The 22999-nt window shown below is 40.2% G+C and overlaps 1 protein-coding gene across 6 annotated transcripts in view; it reads right to left on the bottom strand.

Moving 5' to 3' along the window:
• The window catches only part of FBXW11 (F-box and WD repeat domain containing 11), a 125726-nt gene that overhangs the window by 60324 nt on the left and 42403 nt on the right, over window positions 1-22999 (bottom strand). For 5 of the 6 annotated variants that reach the window (XM_073355995.1, XM_073355997.1, XM_073355999.1 and 2 more), the window contains one exon: window positions 126-188. In XM_073355995.1, the coding sequence (XP_073212096.1) occupies window positions 126-188 (63 nt within the window). Of the gene's footprint in view, window positions 1-125; window positions 189-5317; window positions 5636-22999 lie in introns of those variants that run through there. The other variant, XM_073356000.1, reaches the window with a different exon arrangement.

A 22999-nucleotide genomic window follows, 5' to 3' on the forward strand; every position in this document is an offset into this window, starting at 1 on the left:
GTCTACTATGTATAAGAGGGACATTCAACTAGCAGGAGTAAGCTCTCTCAAAGGCAGACATATTGAAAATAATGCCAACTATCTATATATCATTTACTGCCTTCCCTTGGGAACCTCAGTCATACCTGCCATAGGGTATTTTTCTTTGGAGATTCATCTTCATTCTGATCCTCCATTACTGATGTGTTCTAGGAAAAAACAGAAATATTATTTGAATTTTCCTCTGCATGTGTTTAAATTTTGTGGCAATTCCATGCCTGTGCAAACTTTTTGAAAAGCACATCTAAAAAAGATAAAACCTTATTTTCCTATCAAACATTACAAGAGATTTCTAGTCACATAAAATCTAGATACCATAAATGTTAAGATTTCCAGTGAACTAGAGTATGTTCACTGATTCCATTTACAGTAAAGATAATTCCACTTCTGACCTCTCTTCAGTTTCCATCAACAGGCTCTCATCTAGCCTTTTTAATTATCTCAATGGGGAATAAGTCCATTTATGAATTAGAATTAAACTCCCTCAGGTGAACAGGAAAATTGCTGAAGTGATTAAACAAGCAGCTTCTGATGTGAAGTCAAAATACATACGTCTCGGGTGAAAAAAATCCAGTCAGTACACCCTCTTACTCATGTAATATTAGATCATATATTAGACATAAAAGATCTATCAGGAGTGCAAGATTGTTCTCTACAGACTATTTTGTAGCTGATTGCCATTTACAGTTTTTAATGTCCCAAGAGATTTGGCAGCTGCCATTTCCCTTTACTTCTATTTTCCTTTCAAGAATTCTGATATCTTTTTCCCTTCCATCTTCACCAGTATGTATCTCACTTCAAACTTCTCTTCTCCCTCTTTACCTTTCTCCTGTTTTCTTCCCTTCCCTTTTTTTTTTTAAATGGAAAACCTGACGTCCGCCTCCCTCAACATCCATCCTCCCCTCAAACTTTCCTTTTCCCTCAGTTCATATCTTCTTTTCTCCACTACCTGCCCACATTCACTCACTTGATTCTGCCACTAAAACTGAAACAGTCATGCATTCTCTCCACAAATCACACTCATGAATCCCAACTTACTCACTGCTTCCCCTCATACCTCTGCAATCACTATTCACTGGAGTCACCCTACACACCCATTCCCTCTCCTCCCCTCCATCACTCATACCTACAAAAAATTGGCCAATCGATAATGGATTGGTAAAGGGGCTGTCAGGGAAAGCTGTGTATTTTTTTAAAAATGAAAACTATAAATATTTCTACAGGTGTGTATATTTTGATGTTATCTCTCTTCCCTTCTCCTTTATATATCACTTGTTCTGGGGAAAAACGTGGAATTAAGATGAGTTTTATACCTACTTCCAAGTGTATATTTTATCCTGCTTCCCTGCCTTTCTTTTTTTTGGTCGGGGGTGGGGGGGTCTTCTTCCATTATGAACTCTCTCTGATAGAAACTGTACACACAACTGCTTAGGAGCCATCCCCCCTTCCAGGGTACTGGCTATGTTCTGAACACATTTACCACCCTTCCCTCTTCCTCTATACAGTTTTTGTCCTGTGATAACAGCAAATCACAGAATGCAGCTTTATTTCAACACCAAAGGAGGAAGCTTACTAGAAAAATAAAACAGCATCACCCATAAAGCTACACTCACTGACCCCCCTTTTAACTGTAAGCTTCCCTCAAACTTATTTGAGTCCCTCCTGCCTGGCTTCCTGTTACAGAGAAATGGCGTATCCCACTTTTGAAGAATTACATTGTGAATTGCCAGCAAGAGGAATATGCCTGGAAGAAAAAAAGCAAACTCACCTGCTTATGATGTAAGCAGCAGAGACAAATACAGCAAAAAGTGGAGGAGAAGGAGTCCAAATACAGACAGAGACAGTACTATTTATATTTGTTTAAAATTTTCATACGCTTCGAGGTGACATACATATGTTAAACACAATTACACTTGAAAAAGCTACACACCTTTGCCTCATGTTTTAAAATTATCATCTCATTGGGATTGTGTTCTCTGGTTTTTAAATGCAGCAGTACTGTCACTGATGTAAACACCTCTTTTTATGCATGATTCTATTTGCTACTGCACAACCATCCAGAAGGAGCACAAATTAATTGACAATAATTATTGGTACTCTGCCCATCCATACCAATAAGTGATACTGGAAGACTAACAAAAGCCCAGTGAGTTCTCAAGGATAACACAAAGCCAAAAATATTCATGAAGTGGAAATTTTGCAGGAAGTACAGGTGCAAATGCCTAAGAACTACTAACAATGGAATAAATTAGCTGCATCTGTTAAAAGAAGAGTATAGATCATCTCCCTTTAAAGGTGAAATATAAATGTAAAAAAAGAATGGTTAGTTTTACATGCTAGCATAGTATAAAAAACTCACTGGTAACGGACCACAAACAACTGAAATGAAAAGAAGATTGAATGCTCTTTTAATCTGATGACTTGGGGTTGGTGTATTCAGCAGACCAGCCCAGGTGAAAGATAAAATGTTGCCACTCCCCTCAAAAAATCCAGCATACTTGAATCAGTCTTGTTTCCCCAAATAATTCAATTCTGAGCTGCCATCCCACCTGGACTCGACTCCCATTACTTCCCTGTTTCTTGCTCCCTCCCCATCTCAACGCAAATGGCTCAGAAGTCATTTTTCCTCACTCCCCTTACCACCAAGAAAAATGAGCAGTGACTAAAAGGTTGTTCTGCTCACTTACACCTTGTCTTCCATAAAATGAACCAGTAACTCCACAGCCCCATTTATTCAAGAAATAAAAAAATTATAGTTATAATAAATCTTCGACTGTACACTCCCCAGAGCAGAGACTGTCTTGACACCTGTCTCTTGTATAGTGTGGAGCATGCTGTAAGTGATGTATTTAATTTGCAGATCCTTTTCAAGGACACTGCCATCTTCAAAAAAATTAGTTTGTAATATAGTCAAAGAAATATAAAGTTGTGTTTCTCTCCCTGGCTTTGTATTTGCACTTGGCTAACATTTAGCCTTTCCCCACTTCAATGCTATGTTATGGGAATGTTAGCTAACATGTAATAATAAACTTTAGTAGAGCCCAGGGAGAGTATATTTTAATATATGATAGCTGATTACACAGAAATTTCTAGGATTCAACTCAATCAGCTAGCATGTGTTAAAAATAAACAGTGCCTGGTTTATTAGGATAGAGGTTTAGAATGCACTGGCTAATACGTTATATCCATAGAAGTCTGCTATTGGAATGTGTTAACTAATTGGACTAATAGGCAGTGGTAACGATACAACTGAGTTCCTCTGGAATCTAGAGACTATCCCAGTATTAATATATGCATAATATTGTCTATGAATCTTTTAGTTAAATTACTAGAATGTGTGTGGAATTGCCACAATAGGGAGTTAAAGCATATACTTACATCCTCTCTCATAATCCTGATCTTTCTTGCCCTGTTCTGACTCCTAGTTTTCCAATCTATCCCTCTAATTCCTATTTTCTTCAATCCTTACAGAAATTTGTGGAGCCTTGAGACCCTTAGATGGATCCCTAGGCCCCTAATGCAGAAACTGCAACAGCATGCAAGTATCCTAGGGCACATTTTGACTGTTTAGGTTCTGAGCTCCACACAGCTAAGCAATAAGGATCAAACTGTACAAATGAACAACAGAGACAGGTGACACGGAAGAGTTATTGAGCTGGAAGGCAAAACTTTGATGTCTCATGGGTGTGGGAACTCCACAAAATATTATATGGAAAGGAAGAGGAGGAACATAAATAATGAGAAAAAAGGACACGGGAAACATATTGAAAAGAACATGCTTTAGAAAATTGACAAATTCTATAAAATTTACCATGAATATTTTACATACATCCCTTCCCACAAAGTTGATAAGTTTTTATTAATTCTGTTTAGATTATCAATAAAATCTACAACTCCTAGATAAGTGGCAAGAATTTTGTACAAGTGGGTTAGACCATTGCCCATCAAGCCAGAAATTCCAATTGTGGGAATAGCAGATGCTTCACAAACTGGTGAAATCCCCATAATCATGTAACCAATTGAACAATGTTTTGAGTATAGGTGGATACAAGAGTCATTATTAGACCCATGCATCAATTAATTTATGCCCTGAAACATGCAACTGAGTACGCTTGGTACAACTACAAGAGGATGCCATAAAATTACAAAGTTAACCAACTGGAGTTGTTTATAGACGAGAGAGAAAAAAGGGGAATAAAACAGAAAAGGGGAAACAAAGAAAAACCAATGCAGATGAAAAGCACAGTAATGAATTATATTATAAACCTAGTATAGCATAAAACTGAATTTTAGTTAAATATAGAACTTTTTGAACATGCCAAAATTTTAAAGCCAATTCACTTCCCGGGTACATCTGGAAAAACTTCACACTGTAACAATGTGTTAGGAAATCTTAATACAGGGGGTTTCTGCCATCCCCCTTACAATCAACTGGACTAATAGTAACCATGTTGCATAAATTAACAGGAAAAGCAATCATTAAACGTAATCAGGATTTCAGAACATCTTCCATTTTCTTTTATATGCCCTGCGTATATAAATCTTCCCAACCATAATCAGTAATTGTTGATGACAAAAGTAATTATATGAGTAGGCATAACGTAAGTACCAATTACATAAGAAAATACTATTATTCTAGTGTATATTGTACAACATATGTCAAAGTTGCATATAGATTTCCAACCCGTTTTCCCCGAGATTAACACACTAAGACTAATTTTTTAAAAATAATTAGAAATGAAAGTGTTCCAAAATCTTGATTATGTTTAACCATTGCTTTTTCTGTTCATCTAACCATGTGGTTAGTATCAGTCCACTTTATTGTAAGGGGGATGGCAGAAACCCCTGTATTAAGGGTTTCTGACACTTTATATTACAGACATACTTGTGACATTTTTGAAGAGCTCCACTACCCCCAGAACTCTGAAATGTACAGAAGGATACACCTGGGGTAAAGGAAGTGCCATTTTGGGCAACATGCCACACCCACATTCTATAGCACTGCTGGTATACCTCACTTCAGCATTTCAGATACCACTCACCCCATGCAGGACACAGACAAAACAAATCCTAATGTTGCTACACCCTATCAAAGTCTTCTTTTGCCTGCACTGAAAACCAGACGACCATGAGTTCTAGGCTCACTTCTTCTGATTAGAACTAGTAATTCTGAACTCTCACAATCCTTTTTGAGGAAGGCCTCATACCCCACTGAGAAGTTATGCAACACAGAACTAGAACCCAAATCTCCAATATGACAGACCCAAGTCCAACTCACCTATCCACACTGCCTCTCAAACAAACTGCTATCCCTCCATCACCAGCTTTGCCGCCTGTAAAATAGGGCTTCTCATGCATAGGCGATCCACTGTTTTATTTCAAATCATGCAAGATGTGTATAGCAGCTGAACATAATCAAATTTATGCCTTTTCCTTTTTAAGGCACTTAGTAAGTTTCATACCTGGAAGTTCAAAAATATCAAAATTAAGGTTGGTCATGAAACCTTAATTCAGCTCATTTGTATGTATGCATTATGAAAATAATGTGTTATTTGGTTTTTTCCCCCCACCAGACCCCTGCCTCATTCATTACATAAGCCGCATGTGCTCAGCAAATGAATCAGGTTTGTGGGGCGAACCTGGCTAATGTCCATAGGACACTTGCCCCAAATGGTCTGGAAGTTGGAAAGAGAGAAGAGAATGGGGAAGGAGACTACAAGAAGAGAAAAGATAGTCTTGTGATTAAGTTAGTCAGATGCCATCCAGAAATGATCCTTACTCTGTCAGACTTCTTATGTGATGCTAAGCAAGACACACAAATCAACATTTTCTCAGGTGGCCACTGTTTCTTCATTTTCTGTGCACTGAACTTGACATACCTGGGATCTGATTTTCAGAAGTGCTGGAACTCAACTGTCCCTATCCCTAAAACAAGGATTAGCATTCAGATACTCCAGAAAGGAGCACCACAGAAAAGCTCATGGGGAAATTAATCATTGTGTATGTTGCAAGGCTTCTTCGATGGTGTACAATAAAGAGTGCACCGTGTCACACAAGGAATAAAGTAGATAAGAAATATTGTACAGTCACCGTATTTCTTAAGCACCGTCCATCCCCTGCACAGATAGAGACGGGGGACCTGCAGAAAAAAACCTAGAATGCAATCATGTAATTAAAGACTATGATAACATACACAAGGGGATAGAAAAAAGGTATCCCAAAACATAATTTTGGCATTTCCTAACTACTGTGTGTGACTTTGCAATCTTAAACACTCTTAACCTAGCTTTGTGTATGTAATTACAGATTGTGCTGATAGCAATGCCTAAATTTAAGGTTGCGTAATACTTTCCATCACAAAATCCTGTTTTCAATTGTTTGTAATTTTGCCAAAATAATTGTTCTGGCTAAAAAGATTTTTATGTCAGGTGTCTTTGTCTGAAGTTTTACAGAAAGTCTCATAAAAAAAGGTTCAGCTATTTCCTAGAATGAGGTTAGGAAAGAAGATGATTTGTCCCTGTTAAAAAATACTCACAACAGTTTAAACTGAGTAGCTCTAACACCTCCATGCTTTAAAGCACGGATCTGAAATTTAGCAGGGGGCCACCCTGGTGTCCTAGACATGCTTTCTGCAGTCATGAAAATCCTCTGAAATGTAGCCATTATGAGACCCTGAAAAATTGCAGTTTTTAACATGATCAGCAGAGGCTTACAGGCACCAAAGATTCCATCTGCACTGAGCATGCTCCATCCCCACTCAGCCTCTACATGCCAACTGGACTGCATATGATTCATCCTCAGGTCGTGACTGAGCATGCTCTATCCCTGAGCTACATGGATTGAACAATTTTCCCTTCAGTTGAACCTCCTGTCCGCCAGGGGCTGCTGCAGCACCAGGCCTGACCAGGCAGAAAGTGGACTCACTAGACTCAGGAAGCATGGAAGAAGGAAACAGCCTGACTCAAGCACAAAGGGATGGGCAGGGAGGGAGGGTGGAAGGTGCCATGTGTGTGGGGACAAGGGGTAATTTGGGAGAGACAAAAGCAGTGACATCTGGGGTTAGAAGGAGCAAAAGGTTCTAAAAAGCTTTAGTCTTACCATTCCTCTGTTGTCCACAAAGAGCTGTAAATCCCAATAGCAAAATGTCCCATCTCCCCCTAGTGCTTGGTCCCCATAGTGGAAAAGAACTGTTACTGCTACCAGTAACTCCACTGGCCCGAGGTCTGGGTCGTCAATTTAAAGATCAGAACAAGGTGTGAACTATGAGAGCCAATATGGTTCCAGAAAATGGGAATGTGGGTTTTTTTTCAATTTACTTTGTTTTTTGAAAACGAAGAAATTACATTTAAACCATTGTATTAAAAGAGCAGTAAGATTGCAATGTTAGTACAAAGGACGGACACAGGACTGTGTACTGTATTGGACTGTTGCCTGTAGGAATCCTGTGTCATTTGCTGCAGAAGTTAGAAGGTGTAATGCAATCAGAACGGGGGAATGCTGGAAAAGAAAGGATAGTCTTCTGGTTAAGGCAGTTAAATTCTACCCTGAGAACTAGATTGTAACCCTGCCTCTGCCACAGCACTTCTGTAAGATGCTGGAAAAGTTATCAATAAAACATTTCACAGGTTCTAATTTAACCTTAGCCTCTGTGCCTCAGGTCTCCATCTGTAAAATGGAGATTATCCCACCTTACTTCAAAGGTCACCTTTCTTCTGGCATTTCCTAACTTCTGAGCGCTTGACTTGGCAACTTTAATGTTGGCTTTTTCTAGGAAAGAACACAAGGGCAAAATATTTTTTTCAAGCCAGAGATGCAGAGCCCATCACTACAGTTCTGCATACTCATAGCTTCTGCTGTTGCTTTAAGTATAGGAGAACCTGTTCAAATAGCTTAGTGGACTGACAGTTGTGCAAACCACCAACAGTAGGCTGATTCAAATATTCAGTTAGAAGACACTAAATACCTATGCCAGGTGAAAAGTTTATTTCTACAAGATGTTTTGCATTTATAAATTCACTTGCTGATTTAGTATGGTCTTTTATCTTTCAGTTAAAATAAATCAAGCTCTTTAGGAGTGTTTGGTGAGTAACCCCAACTCACTTAAGATCACAGAAGTGAACTCACTCAGGCACAGGAAAATAGGCCCACAAGGCCCTATACATTTGTTTAGATCACTAAAGCACTGGTCTTAATTCAAGTGTATGAAAACAAGGGACGAGGAAATGCCGTATTTTTTGTTACTATATTTCCTTAAGCTTATGCTCATATAAATTTGTTAGTCTCTAAGGTGCCACAAGTCCTCCTTTTCTTTTTCCTGTGGATGGTTAGAGTAAATGGGTTAAGACCAAAGCAGACCGTAAAGAACTTCAAAAAGATCTCACAAAACTAAGTGACTGGGCAACAGAATGGCAAATGAAATTTAATGTGGAAAAATGTAAAGTAATGCATAATGGAAAAAAAAAACCAACTATACATACAATATGATGGGGGCTAATTTTGCTACAACTAATCAGGAAAGAGATCTTGGAGTCATCATGGATAGTTCTCTGAAGACATCCACACAATGTGCAGCAGCAGTCAAAAAAGCAAACAGGATGTTAGGAATCATTAAAAAAGGGATAGAGAATAAGAAGGAGAATATCTTATTGCCCTTATATACATCCATGGTATGCCCACATCTTGAATACTGCATATAGATGTGGTCTCCTCATCTCAAAAAAGATATACTGGCATTAGAAAAGGTTCAGAGAAAGGCAACTAAAATGATTAGGAGTTTGGAACAGGTCCCATATGAGGAAAGATTAAAGAGGCTAGGACTTTTCAGCTTGGAAAAGAGGAGACTAAGGGGGGATAGGATAGAGGTATATAAAATCATGAGTGGTATGGAGAAAGTGAATAAGGAAAAGTTATTTACTTGTTCCCATAATTTAAGAAGTAGGGGCCACCAAATGAAATTAATGGGCAGCAGGTTTAAAACAAATAAAAGGAAGTTCTTCACACAGCACTGTGTCAACCTGTGGAACTCCTTGCCTGAGAGGTTGTGAAGGCTAGGACTATAACAGGGTTTAAAAGAGAACTAGATAAATTAATGGAGGTTAAGTCCATTAATGGCTATTAGCCAGGATGGATAAGGAATGGTGTCCCTAGCTTCTGTTTCTCAGAGGGTGGAGCTGGATGGCATGAGAGAGATCACTTGATCATTACCTGTTAGGTTCACTCCCTTTAGGGCACCTGGCATTGGCCACTGTCGGCAGACAGGATACCGGGCTCGATGGACCTTTGGTCTAACGCAGTATGGCCATTCTTATGTTCGAAGTCCACAGATGCCACCTTGCAGGGAAATTCTACTATTGCAGTAGTTCCAACCTCAAGGTTAGAAATAGGTAACTATTGGCACGAATGGAGATCTGCCAGTATTTGTTTATACCAATCAATGAAGTGATTCACTTGCTGTCTTGGCAGAAAGAATTTTACTCCTGCATTTAATGGCAGGCTACAGTGGAAGGAAGTGGGCAGAGATTCTATCTTAGTTACAGTTGGAGGGGGGAAAAAAACAAGGAATTATCCAATTAGCAATAATCAGTAACGAAGTAATAAGGCTACATCTTCAATGCCAAAAAAGGTGTTTTTAAAGCAAAATAACTAATGCACACTAGCTGTCTTGCTGTAAAATCCTAGAGGAGATGAGGTGCAGACAGTTTTTACAGCAACATAGCTTGGTTAGGTTAAATGCCGGGGGCGGAAGTGGGGTGCTGACCTCTCCTAGGCCATGCAGCAGTAAAAACTCCCTGAGCCTGTCTCTCCACTACTTTTTTTCAGAGCGATAATTAACATGGGTTACTTATCTTGTTGTAAAAAACCCCCACCCTTTTTGGGCAGTGAAGACTAAGATAAGACTCCCTCGTTGAGAAGGGGAAAATATATGGTGTAAAATAAGTCAATGACAATTGTTTTTAAAATTTTGCTTCTATCCATTCATTTGTTTGTAGTTACTGTTTATAGGACACTTTGAAGACAAAAGTACTAAGCTTCATTGGGTTAATATCAGAGTGGATTTGATTTAAATCAATAATCAGGAAGACTCAATTTAATCATGGATTTTGACACAAAAGTGCATTCTTGTTGGTTGTTAAACCTTCATACATATTCTTCACAGGTAGGGGAACTTCATTAAAATATTCCCAAACTGGGTCTCTTTTAGGGCCTGCTGCCATTATAGGTTTTTCCTTCTAGTGAGAGAATGGTATGGTAGATCTCAAATCAATGAAGGCTACACTCAAAGACCTCAAGACTTCTGGAATATGCTGCTCAAACAGTTTCACTTTTGTTTCTACTGCCTGTCCCTCCCTTCTCACATTTATCTCCAGACTTCTCCTTGTCCAGATCTATTCCACCCCCCAACAATCTTCTATACATTGAACTTTTAGAGAGAGAAAGAGAGAGATGTACACAAATTTGCAGAGGGACAATAGGGTGGAGGTCTGTTATTTCTCACCTCTATATATTATTTATTTTAAACATTTTTGCTGTTAACAAGCATATTATCTCTGGAGACACAAATCCACAGTTTGAGAACTGCAGTGTTATCTTCTAGACTGAGCACTGAGTCCCATTGGGTAGATAAAAAGATTAACCTAAATAATCTATACAGAAGCTGCTGGAACCTGATAAGATTGGGTCCCTAATCCATGAACTATTGGAACTCCTTTATAAAACTTTTCTTAAACATTACATGAATATATAGTCTCATACTATAGAATTAGAATTTATAATCCCTATTCCATGATCAGATATCTTTGAGCTATAATTTATCTTAATTAAAACTATCTTTAGATGGGTTTTTTCCTCAAAAAACATTTTATCAAAAAAATCAGATTTTTTTTTAAATCATTGATTTTTATCCACCCTGGTTAATATCTTCCACTTAAGTTAGTTGCCAATTTATCCTAAACTGAGACAAGCAAATGCTAAATGGCTTTTAAGTGTGCATTAGGGGTTTACACTGGCTTCACTGGATCAAATTTTTGAATTTCTTGTTTAATTGGTTAGTTTTTCTCTCACAGTTGAGTTCCAAGTCCTGGGCTAAATAAAGGATACAGTCAGAGTTAAAGATCATTATCAAGTTGTACTGAAATACAGGCTGAGCTCTTTCTCCCTTGCCCCTATATCTCCCAATCCTCTGAGCAATGGCCCCCCTTCCCACACCCCTTCACTCTCACCCTAATGCTGCATAGCAATATTTAGTCCCAGTGCTACAATCAGTCCTTTTAGTTTACATTATATTTTAAAATCTTTCCCTCCACTTTTTCCCTTTTCTCTCCCCTCCTCACCACCACCCCACCCGCCAACTCATCACCAAATCAAAGTTATTTTAAACCTCTCTCTATCAGGGCTAATGAAACCAAATTAGGAAGCGGGAGAGCTGAAAAATCATTCTTTTTAAAGTTATACTGGGTGATAGAGGAAGATATCCTTCCTCAGAGCAATGAGCAGCAAGAATGCGAGAAGTTTATACTCGTGGGGGAATTCTGTGCCACTGTGTGTGCGCAGAACTCACATCCCCCACAGATTTCTTTACTTCCCCGCAGAAAAATGACTCTCCCCAGCAGCGTGGGCATCTTTTCAGGGACCCAGAGCAGCCAGCAGAGAGGTAAATCACTGCAGGGGAGTGGGGGACGCCCCCACCGGTGGCTCCAACTCTGCGCCAGGCTCAGCTGCTAGTCCTGGCTGGGCTAGGGGAGGACAGGACTTGCTCTTCCCCTTTAAAAAGAGCAGCCGGGACCAGGTCACATCCACCCCCAGAAACCTCCCGCAGCTGCAGGAAGCTCCATGCCCTCCCCATCATCGCTCCTCAGCTGCAGGGAAAAGGATCACCATGCAGCGAGATGCTCCCCCCTCCACCTAATCCCGCACAACTGGAATCCACGTTGCCGAGCTTTCCTTCCTCCTCCTCTCCCCCATAACCCTCTCCACCAAGCCCCCTGCACCAGAACGTCCACTCCACTGAGCTTTACCCCTACATCCAGAGACCCCACTTCACACAGACACCCCTGCCAAGCCCCACCCCCCGCACTCAGACCCACCCACCAAGGTCTGCCCCCCCACATCCAGACCCGCACCCAGATGACCCTCTGACAAGCCCCCCACACACAAACCCCCACTCTGATGAGCTCCACCCTCACTGCACCTGGACCACCCCAATTAACCCTCCCACACCCAAATTCCCACCCCACTGAGCCTCAATCAGCTGCACTGAGCCCCCCACCCCACCACAGCCCACTGCCCCAGCAGCCTGAGCCCCCCACACCCAGACTCCCCCACTGAGCCCCAGCCACCTTCACCTGGACTCCCCTGCAGAGTCCCATTGCCCCTGCACCTGGAACCCTTCAACAAGCCTCTGTGCATCCAGATCCCTCCCACACATAGCTCCACACTGAGCTGTCCGCACACAGAACCCTCTCATCCCACACCTGGATCCCCCCCACATTTGGATCCTGCTGGGCTGAGCCTGCCTGCCCACACTTGGTGTGCCTGGTGCAGAGGGGCCCTGGGGTGTTTCTGGGGAAAGCCTGGCCCTTGCGCCGTGTCAGGATCAGGTGCCGCCTCACTGCTGAGTCTGTGTCCCGGGAGAGGGGGACGACTGACACAGAGGGGCGACCTCAGGGTGATCTCCCATCACCGGGCAGCCAGTAGCCTGTGCTCCCCGCTGCCATAGAATATCAGGGTTGGAAGGGACCTCAGGAGGCCATCTAGTCCAACCCCCTGCTCAAAGCAGGACCAATCCCCAATTTTTGCCCCAGATCCCTCAATGGCCCCCTACAAGGATTGAACTCACAACCCTGGGTTTAGCAGGCCAATACTCAAACCACTGAGCTATCCCTCCCTCCCTCTCCATGCTGGACCCTCCACATTTTATTCATTGACAAATACAATTTGCGGAATTTTAAAATATTGTGTGCAGAGTTTTTAGTTTTTTGGCACAGAATTTTTAATGTTTTGGCAAAGAATTTCCTAAGGAGTGAATGCCATCCTGTAGCACTGGTTGGCAATCTATTCTATTTCAGTATAGTTATCAGCTCCTTAACTTTCAGCACCCATACAATTTGTCCCAAAGGCAGGCTATAGAAAAGTTATACTTCAGACTAGCAATTGGTCTTTTATACCACAAAGGAGAAGATGTATGACACTACAGGGCTCTTTAATCTAACACACAAGGACAAACAAGATCCAATGGCTGGAAGTGAAAGCTAGAAAAACAAACTGAAAATAAGGCACAATTTTAATCTTATTTTACGTTTTTTACAGAATAATTGGCCACTGAAACAGTTTACCAAGGTATGGGATAGATTCTCTGTCACATGACATTTTAAATCAGAACTGGATGTCTTTCTGAAAGCAAGTCTCTAATTCAGTGGTTGGTTTTCAACTCTTTCATTTGTGGACCACCCCTAAAATATTTCAAATGGAGGTTGTGACACTGCACCCCATATTCTTCATAGTGATATTATGATGACATTATGACATGATTATCAACAATGACTGTGTGCGATGGCCTTCAGGAGTCAATGACCCATATGACTGCCAGTGGTGAAAGCCAAAAGGAAGTCACTGGCATGAAGACTGAAGTGCTCAACACCAAGACAAAAACCAAACTTGGTTTTTGGAACATACAGACAATGTACGAAGCAGGGAAGCTAGCTCACGTCACAGCAGAGATGAGACGCTACATCTTACACATCCTGGGTGTCAGTGAAAGCAGATGGACAGGATCAGGAAGATCAACAACAGCCTCGGGAGAAACTCTGCTGTTTTCTGGACGGGATGATGGACAACACTAGGAGGGTGTTGCCATCCTTTTGGAGAAGGGAGTGGAGCAATCCCTGCTTGAAAGGAAATCCATCAACAGCAGACTTATAGAGCCTGACTGAAAGGGAAACAGAATATCACCCTGATTCAGTGTTATGCTCCGACAAATGACAGTGATGAAGATGTAAACGACAAATTCTACCCTGCGCTACAGGCAGAGTTAGAGAGAGTACCACGCCACAACCTATCATCATGTGAGACCTGAATGCCAAGGTCGGTAAGGACAACACAAACAACAGAGCAATGGTAAGACACAGGTGTGGCACTATGAATGAAAACAGAGAAAGGCTTGTTGATTTCTGTAATATCAATGACCCAGTCATTGGTGGAACCCTATTTGAACATCATGAAATTCACAAAGCTGACATGGTGTTCTCCAAATGGCAGAGATAAGAACCAGATTGACCATATCATGATCAATGACAAATGGCAATGCTCATTGACAGATGTAAAAGTGAGAAGAGGTGCAGATGTTGGCAGCGACCAACACCTTGTGACAGCCTCCATCAAGCTAAAACTGAGAAGTATGAGTCCACCAAACAAGGGACATAGACATTATGATATTGACAAGCTGAAGTCCCTTGTAATACAGAAAGCCTTCGTTCTGCAGTTAAAGAACAGGTTTCAAGCACTTGCAGACCTTGATGAAGAGGAGGGGAATGCAGCTGAGGAGATCCACAAGAAGTGGGACAAAGTAACAGCAATTTATAAACAGAGCAGTGAAGCCTGTCCAGGCTACAGGCAGAAGAGAAGGAAGGAGCCGATTACACCCAGCACATGGAACACCATAGAAACCAGATGAGCCCTGAAGAAAAAAGTTTTGGGAACAAAATCCCAGAAGCTAAAGGACAAATACCACGAGCAGTATAGCAAGGCACACTGGGAGGTCAAATGCCTTGTGAGAGCGGACAAACAGCATTATATTGATAATCTGGCAACACAAGCAGAGAATGCAACTGCTCGTGGTGAACAAGGAACCATCTAAAATGACGCAGCTTATCAGTGGTAAAAGGCAGACGCCAACAAAACTCATGAGGAACATACAAGGACACCTACTAACAACCGAAAAAAACAAGAAATGTGCTGGACAGAGCATTTCAAAGAATTGCTGAACAGGGAGCCACCTAAAAAGAAAGCAAACATCCAGGAGGCAGAAGATGATCTCGATATCATCACTGAAACCCCAGCTAAGGAAAACATCGTTCAAGCCATCAAATCCTTTAAAAATGGGAAAGCTCCTGTAAGGATAACTTGAATGCAGAATTGTTCAAGCTAAATCCTAAATTAGTAGTATCTATCCTGGCCCCCCTATTTACATCAGTCTAGGAAAGGGAAAAAGTGCCAGATGAGTGGACCAATGGGGTTACAGTGAGAGATACCAAAGAAAGGAACTTTCAGTGATTGTATTAACTGGTGTGGTATCACACTTTTATCTGTGCCAAGCAAAGTATTGTGTAAGACCATAGTCCAGCGTATATCAGAGGCAGTTGATAGCATTCTCAGAAAAGAGCAAACTGGTTCTCAGAAAGGGCATGGATGCACAAACCAAGTCTTCACTCCACGAAACATAACAGAACAGTGCTTAGAATGGCAACGGAACTCTACATAAATTTCATAAGCTTTGAGAAGGCTTTTGACAGCATTCACAGGACCAGCCTATGGCGCATGGAATTTCTTTCCATATAATCAACATCAAAAGCTTCTATTTCAACTTTACAAGCAGTGTTGACCACAGTGAGCACAGTTTTGAAGTCAAAACAGGAGTACATCAGGGGTGTGTCATGTCTACAATCCTCTTCAACACTGCCATCGACTGGGTAATGCGGCGTACAACAGAAGACATGCCAAGAGGTATTAAATGGACCCTCTTCTCATCCCTTGAAGACCTGGACTTCACAGATGATGTCGCTCTCCTATCACATACCCAACACCATATATAAGAAAAACAACTCGACTCAATGCATTCAGCCAGCAAATTGGACTGAAAATCAACTGCAATAAGACAGATGATATGACCTTTAATATTGCCTCACCATCACCAGTACGGATAGAGGATTATGTTCCAATGTAGAAACATACTTGGGCAGCACCATCAGCCAGGACCGTGGAACAAGCCAGGACATCCGGAACAAAATCAATAAAGCCAGGAACACCTTCAGGAGCTTAAATGCAGTCTGGAAATCATCCAAATACAACACCAAAACCAAACTCAAGATTTATCAGAGCTGCGTACTTTCAACACTACTTTATAGTGCAGAATGCTGGGGAATGAGAAAGTATGACATGTCCAAACTGTCTTCATTCCATACAACCTACCTCAGAAAAATCCTCCGTTATCTTTTGGCACAGAACAATCTCAACCAAGATCTACTGACACAGTGCAGCCAAGAGAATCTGAGTACCATCATTGCCAGGAGGCATTGGAGATGGATCGGTCATGTGCTTTGGATGGAAAATGATTCCATCACCATAGTAGCAATAAGATGGACACCTGAAGGCAAGCAAAAACGAGCCCACCCAAAAACATGGCGAAGAGCTGTGGAAGCCGAGCTGAAAAACCTGGGGCACAGCAGGGGAACCATTGAAAGACTGCCAGAAAGAGAGAGGAGTGTAGGAGCTTCGTCACTGCCCTAAATGCCGGAGGCGTAATAGGAATATGATGATGATGAAGAAAACCAGTGTGGGTGGAAATCATAACTCAGCGCAGAAAGTTCTCTCTCTCTCTCCACATTGAGGGAGGAGGCAAATTTCATGAGCTTACGCTGTACAGTTCCCTGTGCAGAGCAAGACAGTATAATTCTGGGTTTACACTCTGAAGATGGGCATGTGCCTGAGTAGCTGGGAAGTTCCTTAGCTGGAGCCTCCCCATGCAGAGCTGATCACAGCATCGGCATGTAACTGCAGCTGGGTGTATCCCTACCTGAATGTGTGCTGTTGAAAGTGCAGGCTGGAGCCTGGAGAAGGGCTTGGCAGGCAGGTCACAGCAGTACAGTGGAAAGGGAGCCCAGGCTGGTGGGTCAAGGGGGGGCTCAGTGGTACCCCAGTTCCAGGTGGAACCCGTCACAGAAGTGCAGACCCCTTTGGAAAACTTAGTCATAGTCCACGGCCCCGCAGACCACAGACTGAAAACCATGGCTCTTAATTCAACCACAAGCTGTGGGCTCAGTGCACGACATATTAGGTGATCGTTCTACAGTCCCTGTGATGCAGGTCAGACTAAATGATCATAACAGTCCCTTCTGGCCTTAACTATCAATACTAATGAAGTTGTTTAAAATCTGACAACATTGCTTAATATTTTCAGAAATGATTAGTGATTTGGGATGCCCAACTTGAGACATCTTAACAGTTCCTGCTTTTCAGGAAGTTCTGCTGGGCAGTCACCCTCCAAAAATTAGACCTTTTTAGGGAGTCTCAAAAGTTGGGCACCCATACATTGACTCAGAATCAACAGGGACTTCAAAATATTGGCCATTATGTTTCTCTGCTTTGAAAAAGTCATTTATCTTTCTGAACTGAGCTCAACTGAGTCTGGTATCTGCAAGCCCTCTCTTCATCCTAACCCAAAGTCAAAGGGATGCGGGCAGGTATTTTACACATTTTTGAATGTTAACAAGTTATCTGTTTAATTTCACTGTGCTTTGATATCTGGTAATTAGCACTGTATGTTTTAACTTTGTTTCTAGAATACCAGCTCTTGCCATATGTCACTAACAATTTAATATTCGTATTTTCTGTAAACATTTGAATTTGCAGATCTGATTCAATATTTAGTAAGCCTGATGCCTCACTGTCCATTTCAGAAGTCCTGTAAACAGGTCGTTGCATTTTTTCACCACTGTCCCTTTTTAGAAGAATTGTTGCTGCCAGCAATAGACTCAAAAAATGCCAAATATAATTTATTAAAAACCTTTTAAAACATACTTGATCATTTCTTGCCACGTGTAAGTTTAAGATACTATACTAAGCAACAGGTAAATTTAGTGCTTTAAAAATCTGGGTGGAAAGCTTTCAAATATTGCCCCCAGTTAGTTTCAGATATACTGGAGCAAGAGATCCCCTTAGATGATTAGTGCAGAAATTTACGGTGGTAAAAAGGGCGCAACTGTGTGTGTTTTGTTTTACTTGATTTTTAAAGATGTATCCACAGGCTAGTCATGAACCTCTATTGCTGCATTCACTTAAACTAAGAAATTCTCAATAAGGGTGTTCATTCCATTTCTGGACTGGAAACTTTCACACAAAAGATTACAGATACCTCACTCTTTGTGTCCCACTTAAAGCCACAACAGAAGTAACCTCTAGATTTTGGCGTATGAATTTTAAAAGCTAAAAAACATGCTAACCTGTAAAGTAACATTTTTAATAAGATGCACTTTACTGCTGATGGGCCGTGTCCCGAAGGTTGCCAACCCCTGGACTACAGTAATAGAGTAGGTAAATGGCTTTAAACAGGGGCAAGATCAACTTGAAAGAAAATTTTTGTTTACTATTGTTTCAAGTGTTAAGACGAAGACTGGACAAGATGACCAATCGAGGTCCTTTCCAGTCCCACATTTCTACAATTCTATGATTACTTTAACATTAGAGAATTTTTTTTAACATTGCGCTTTTTACAGCACTTTATATAGTCAGTTTCCCTATATATTCAGTTAGTTTCTAGCTTGCTAGCATTTTTCACTCAGTAAGGAGGGGGAGAGAGAGCATTTAAAAAGATAGGGAAACATGGGTATTAAAACCACAGCAGCTGGTTCCAAAAGCAGGTATAGTTCCTGAAATTATTTTTTCATTGAAAAAAAAATCAGAGTTCAAGTTGACACTGTCCCTTATCAGATTAAAAATGATCTCCTAATTACTTCCCAAAAGAGATATGTCTGAGTAAGAACTGCAGGATCAAGCCTAACACATTCAATACATCACAGTTCTTGTATATCTGAAATACCGTTGTTTAACACACGTGATATTCAGAGTGGCTGGAGTAGAGACATCAGGGCTCAAACTGCTTGTTTCTATCACATTAATATGGTGTTATCTTGCACAAGGACAATCAGTACTGTACTATAGAACTGTAGCAGTTGAGTCATCCCTGCACAATTGATTATTGAACCATGAAGACCTGCAAAACTTGTAGACTACATACATTTTGGTATACTGCCCACATGTGACCACAAATTTACCTTTTAAAATGTATTTTTCCATCCCTACCTCTCAAAACAAAGCATTACAGTCTCATGCAGAATCACCTTATTCCCAAAGGGAAAATTATTTTAAAATCTACCAGATACCTAAGGTTAATTTTTTTAAGCTTAGTTCTAACACTTTTCATAGTGCCTGCTGCCCAGCTCAAACTGAAGGTTAAAAAGAGCTGACTCAACACAGAAAACTCTTAAATACTAATGGCATCCAGATGTAAATGGCCAGCCTATGATACTCACTAACAATACTGTACCAGAATCTCAGCAGGTCACATTTGCTTCGCATCAGCAGCTACCACAGCAGTTTCTCTCCAGCACAACTCTAAGCAATAATTCTCTGTTCTCAAATTCATAGACACTCATCGTTTCTTATGTGACTAAAGCCTGTCACACACACAACATGCATACTTCCAAGAAAAGATAAAGATTATTTTCTAATCAGCTATCCAAACAAGACATTTAATCATAAACTCACCCTGTGAAAGCTTTGCTACTATTGTCTAATGATCGACAGTCAAGCTCTCTCTGGAATTAAATTCTTTAGATATATGGACACCATAAAATTATCTAGAAAGGTTTCCGTAAAAAGGATGTACAACTTAATAATAAATAATAATACTCCATTGTTGCCTAGAATGGAAAAATGTATCATACTCCACATAAAATAAAATGTTTTAAAGCAAAGCATTAGCTTCACAATTGAGAGTAAATACCAATGGTATCGAAGATTAATGGAATATTTAGTTATGAAATTGATTTTCTACCTTCACACATCACGCAACTACATTTCAGAAGGGGAGAGGATATGACATGGCAATTTACAAAAATCAAAGTTATTTCAAGATTTAGTTCCCTGAATTATTTTTATTGAATTCAACATACTATTCCCAGTTCTCCTGTGTGAAACAAATCTGATAACCTGGCTTCCTGTGGTTCACCTAATTAATTTTTCCATATAATTTCCAATAAACTTTAGAAATAGAAAATACAGGCCTTTTAAGTATTAAGCAAAGCACTATGGTGGAAAACAATCTTTCCATTAGATGCATGTGGCAATTTAGTTTCAGGAAAGACTTTAAATCCATCAGCTGCATAAAGGATGAATTCAAACTAGTGTAGTAAATGGGACTTGAGTTGTGGATTGCCAATTATGCCTCCTTTCCATAAGCACACTTTTCCTCCTCCTAGTTTCAGGCCCGTTTATATACACCTATTTAAAATATTGGCTTGAAATTAAAATGCATTCTGTAGGATGAGCGTAAGATTTATCTGTCAAAAAAAGGATTTAAAAATTAAACGTAAGTTTTTAAAACTAGTATTTTATAATAAATGCTTTCTGAATAGCAAAAGTGTGTTTAACAGTTTTCAGCAACCTTTTAATTTCCCTATAAACAAAGAGCAGAGTAGAAATCTGATGGGGAAGTACTAGATTAATTTAAAAGCTGATTATACTTATTGGTTGTTTACCAATAAACGTGACAAAAGTAACATCAATCTTTGGAGGAGGTTCACATGGATTTATAGATATACTCTATTACAGAGAAACAACAAGGAGTCCGGTGGCATCTTAAAGACTAACAGATTTATTTGGGCATAAGCTTTCGTGGGTAAAAAACCCACTTCTTCAGATGCATCTATTAGAGATTTTGCTTTTCAAAAGTCCTCCATATTTTAAGTCGAAATTCTATTAGAACTTCCATACTAAGGCATATCTAAACCAAGGAGGCAGAAAGAACAGGCAGTCCCTCCTACGCAATACATAAATCTGTTGAAGCAGAGTGCAGTTCAACATCCTCTTAATATTCTCTTGGAGGCAGAAAGGCAAGTAACTAAGTCCTCGAATTTAGGAAATATATTGGTCAGGATCAGGGGTAAATATATTTGCAAGCTAAGGGGCCTTAGCTGAAGATGTGAGCAGTGTTTCCAAGGTCCTCTTGGGGGATATAGGCTGAATCCATGGTTCAGGTTTATATGTGAAAATGAGCTTAGTGATCTCATTTTAAACCCCACTTGTCCACAAAACCACCAGTCTCCCAACTGGCAGAAAATACACAATCAAGAATGGTCCAAGATAGAACATGTGTGGCTTAGGAATGCTGTATAAAGAAGATTGAACAGTGGTTGCCTATATTAAGGTGGTGCTATAAATTCCCCAATTAAACAGGCACAAAATTCACCAAAGTAAAAAAACATATATATATTTATTCCAGATCACTATTAAACAGTTCTTTTCCCAATTTATGATTCTCTTAATTTCTGTATACCTACTATCAAAATACCTTTGATCATATTCTTCCGTTTTATAAAACTTACAAAAAGCCAGGATCTCTGAAGCAGTTTTTTTATTACGCCCATGAACAAAATGGTGCTGTAGGGGAGAAAAATACAAATAAAAGAGGAGTACAAGCATATAACTAAGCAAATGAATTGAGTGACAAGTACATACACTGCATTCTGAAAAAAAGCAGGTGAACAAAAGATAATTTAAGTGATTCGCAGTCACATCAAAACTACCACATGTATTCAGTGTCAAAATTTTACTGCATACTCCTGGATTGAAAAGTCAAAGCAGCGACAGTTTTAACTATATATTCAAGACTGTTTTCTTTACAGACACCCCAATTGTTCTTCCCAGTTTTCAGGCTCAGATATTTGCACTCCTTTCCTCCACAACCCCTCTCCATCTCCCTATGAAGCAAAATTGCATCCGCTGATATTTGTTCTTGTTCCTTCCCCCTCCTCCCAGTGACTGGCAGTTTAAATTGGTAATGTAAAGAGATAAGAATCTATAATTACTTTATCCAACCTTTGGGATGTACTGTGGAAACTAGAGAAACCAATACAATCCACCAAATTCCAGAATGCAAATCCTTTTTGCTAGCCCTCATTTTAATTTGTTCATTTTAAAAATTTCTTTTGTTAGAGTAAACAAATGTGGGACACTTGTAGAAGTGGACAGGAAAGTCTATATAAAGATGCAACAGTATCAAGAGTGAAATATGAATAATGCACAATAAAAAAACTAGAAACAGTTGGCTGTTCCAAAAATAGGGCCATGTCTCCTATAAATCCCATTTTTCTCTAAAGACATGTTTAGACTTAAGCTTCACGGCCAGCATGGTTCTTTGGATTCTTGTAATAAGGTTAGAGCAAATATTCTTTCAGCGTTTTATGACTTTTTATGTTAGTCTATTATAGATTTGACAGCTCACTCATTGAGTTGTACCCGTTCATGATATTCCTCTCAGCCACAGCAATCTGGCCAGTCACCACTGTAAGTATACTTTTGTAGTCATGGCTAGTTGGGCATCCAAAAACACAGAAAATTCCTAAAGGACTTTAAAGCCATGGACTGACAATTTAAGGACAGATGCCAACAGCAGGCGATGTTACAGAGGCTCCTAATTCTTCAGAGCCCTTTTTGCAATCTTCCTTGGGTTCAGCTTTAGCTGGTTTTTCTTCATTCAAGTGAAGATTTTTGCTAGGTTTTAAAGCTGGGTAACTGGACTCTTTAGATTTAATACAAACTAGATGATGGGGGCCCACATACTGCAGGCCCTTCAGCCCTAGTCAGATCACCAAGTCTCCCACCGGTTTCAGAAAGATGTTGAATTATACGGGTAAAAGTAAGCACTGAGACTCTGGAGATGAAGGCTCTGGAGGTCGATGAACAGTTAGCCTATCTCTGGGGTCAGTTTGAATCATTTCAAGGAGCTTATGTTTATCACAGAGCTTTTTGGACACAATGGAATCAAATGCCACAGAGGTCCAACAAGATGAAGAGGGATACAGTTCTCTTGACTATGAACAGGAGGATGTTATTTAGATCAACAACTGCTGTCTGTGCCATGTCCTGATCTGGAGTCTGACAAAGATCCAAAATAACAGCTGCTAATAGG

This window comes from Lepidochelys kempii, chromosome 8 (genome assembly GCF_965140265.1).
Source record: "Lepidochelys kempii isolate rLepKem1 chromosome 8, rLepKem1.hap2, whole genome shotgun sequence".
Lineage (NCBI taxonomy): Eukaryota > Metazoa > Chordata > Testudines > Cheloniidae > Lepidochelys > Lepidochelys kempii.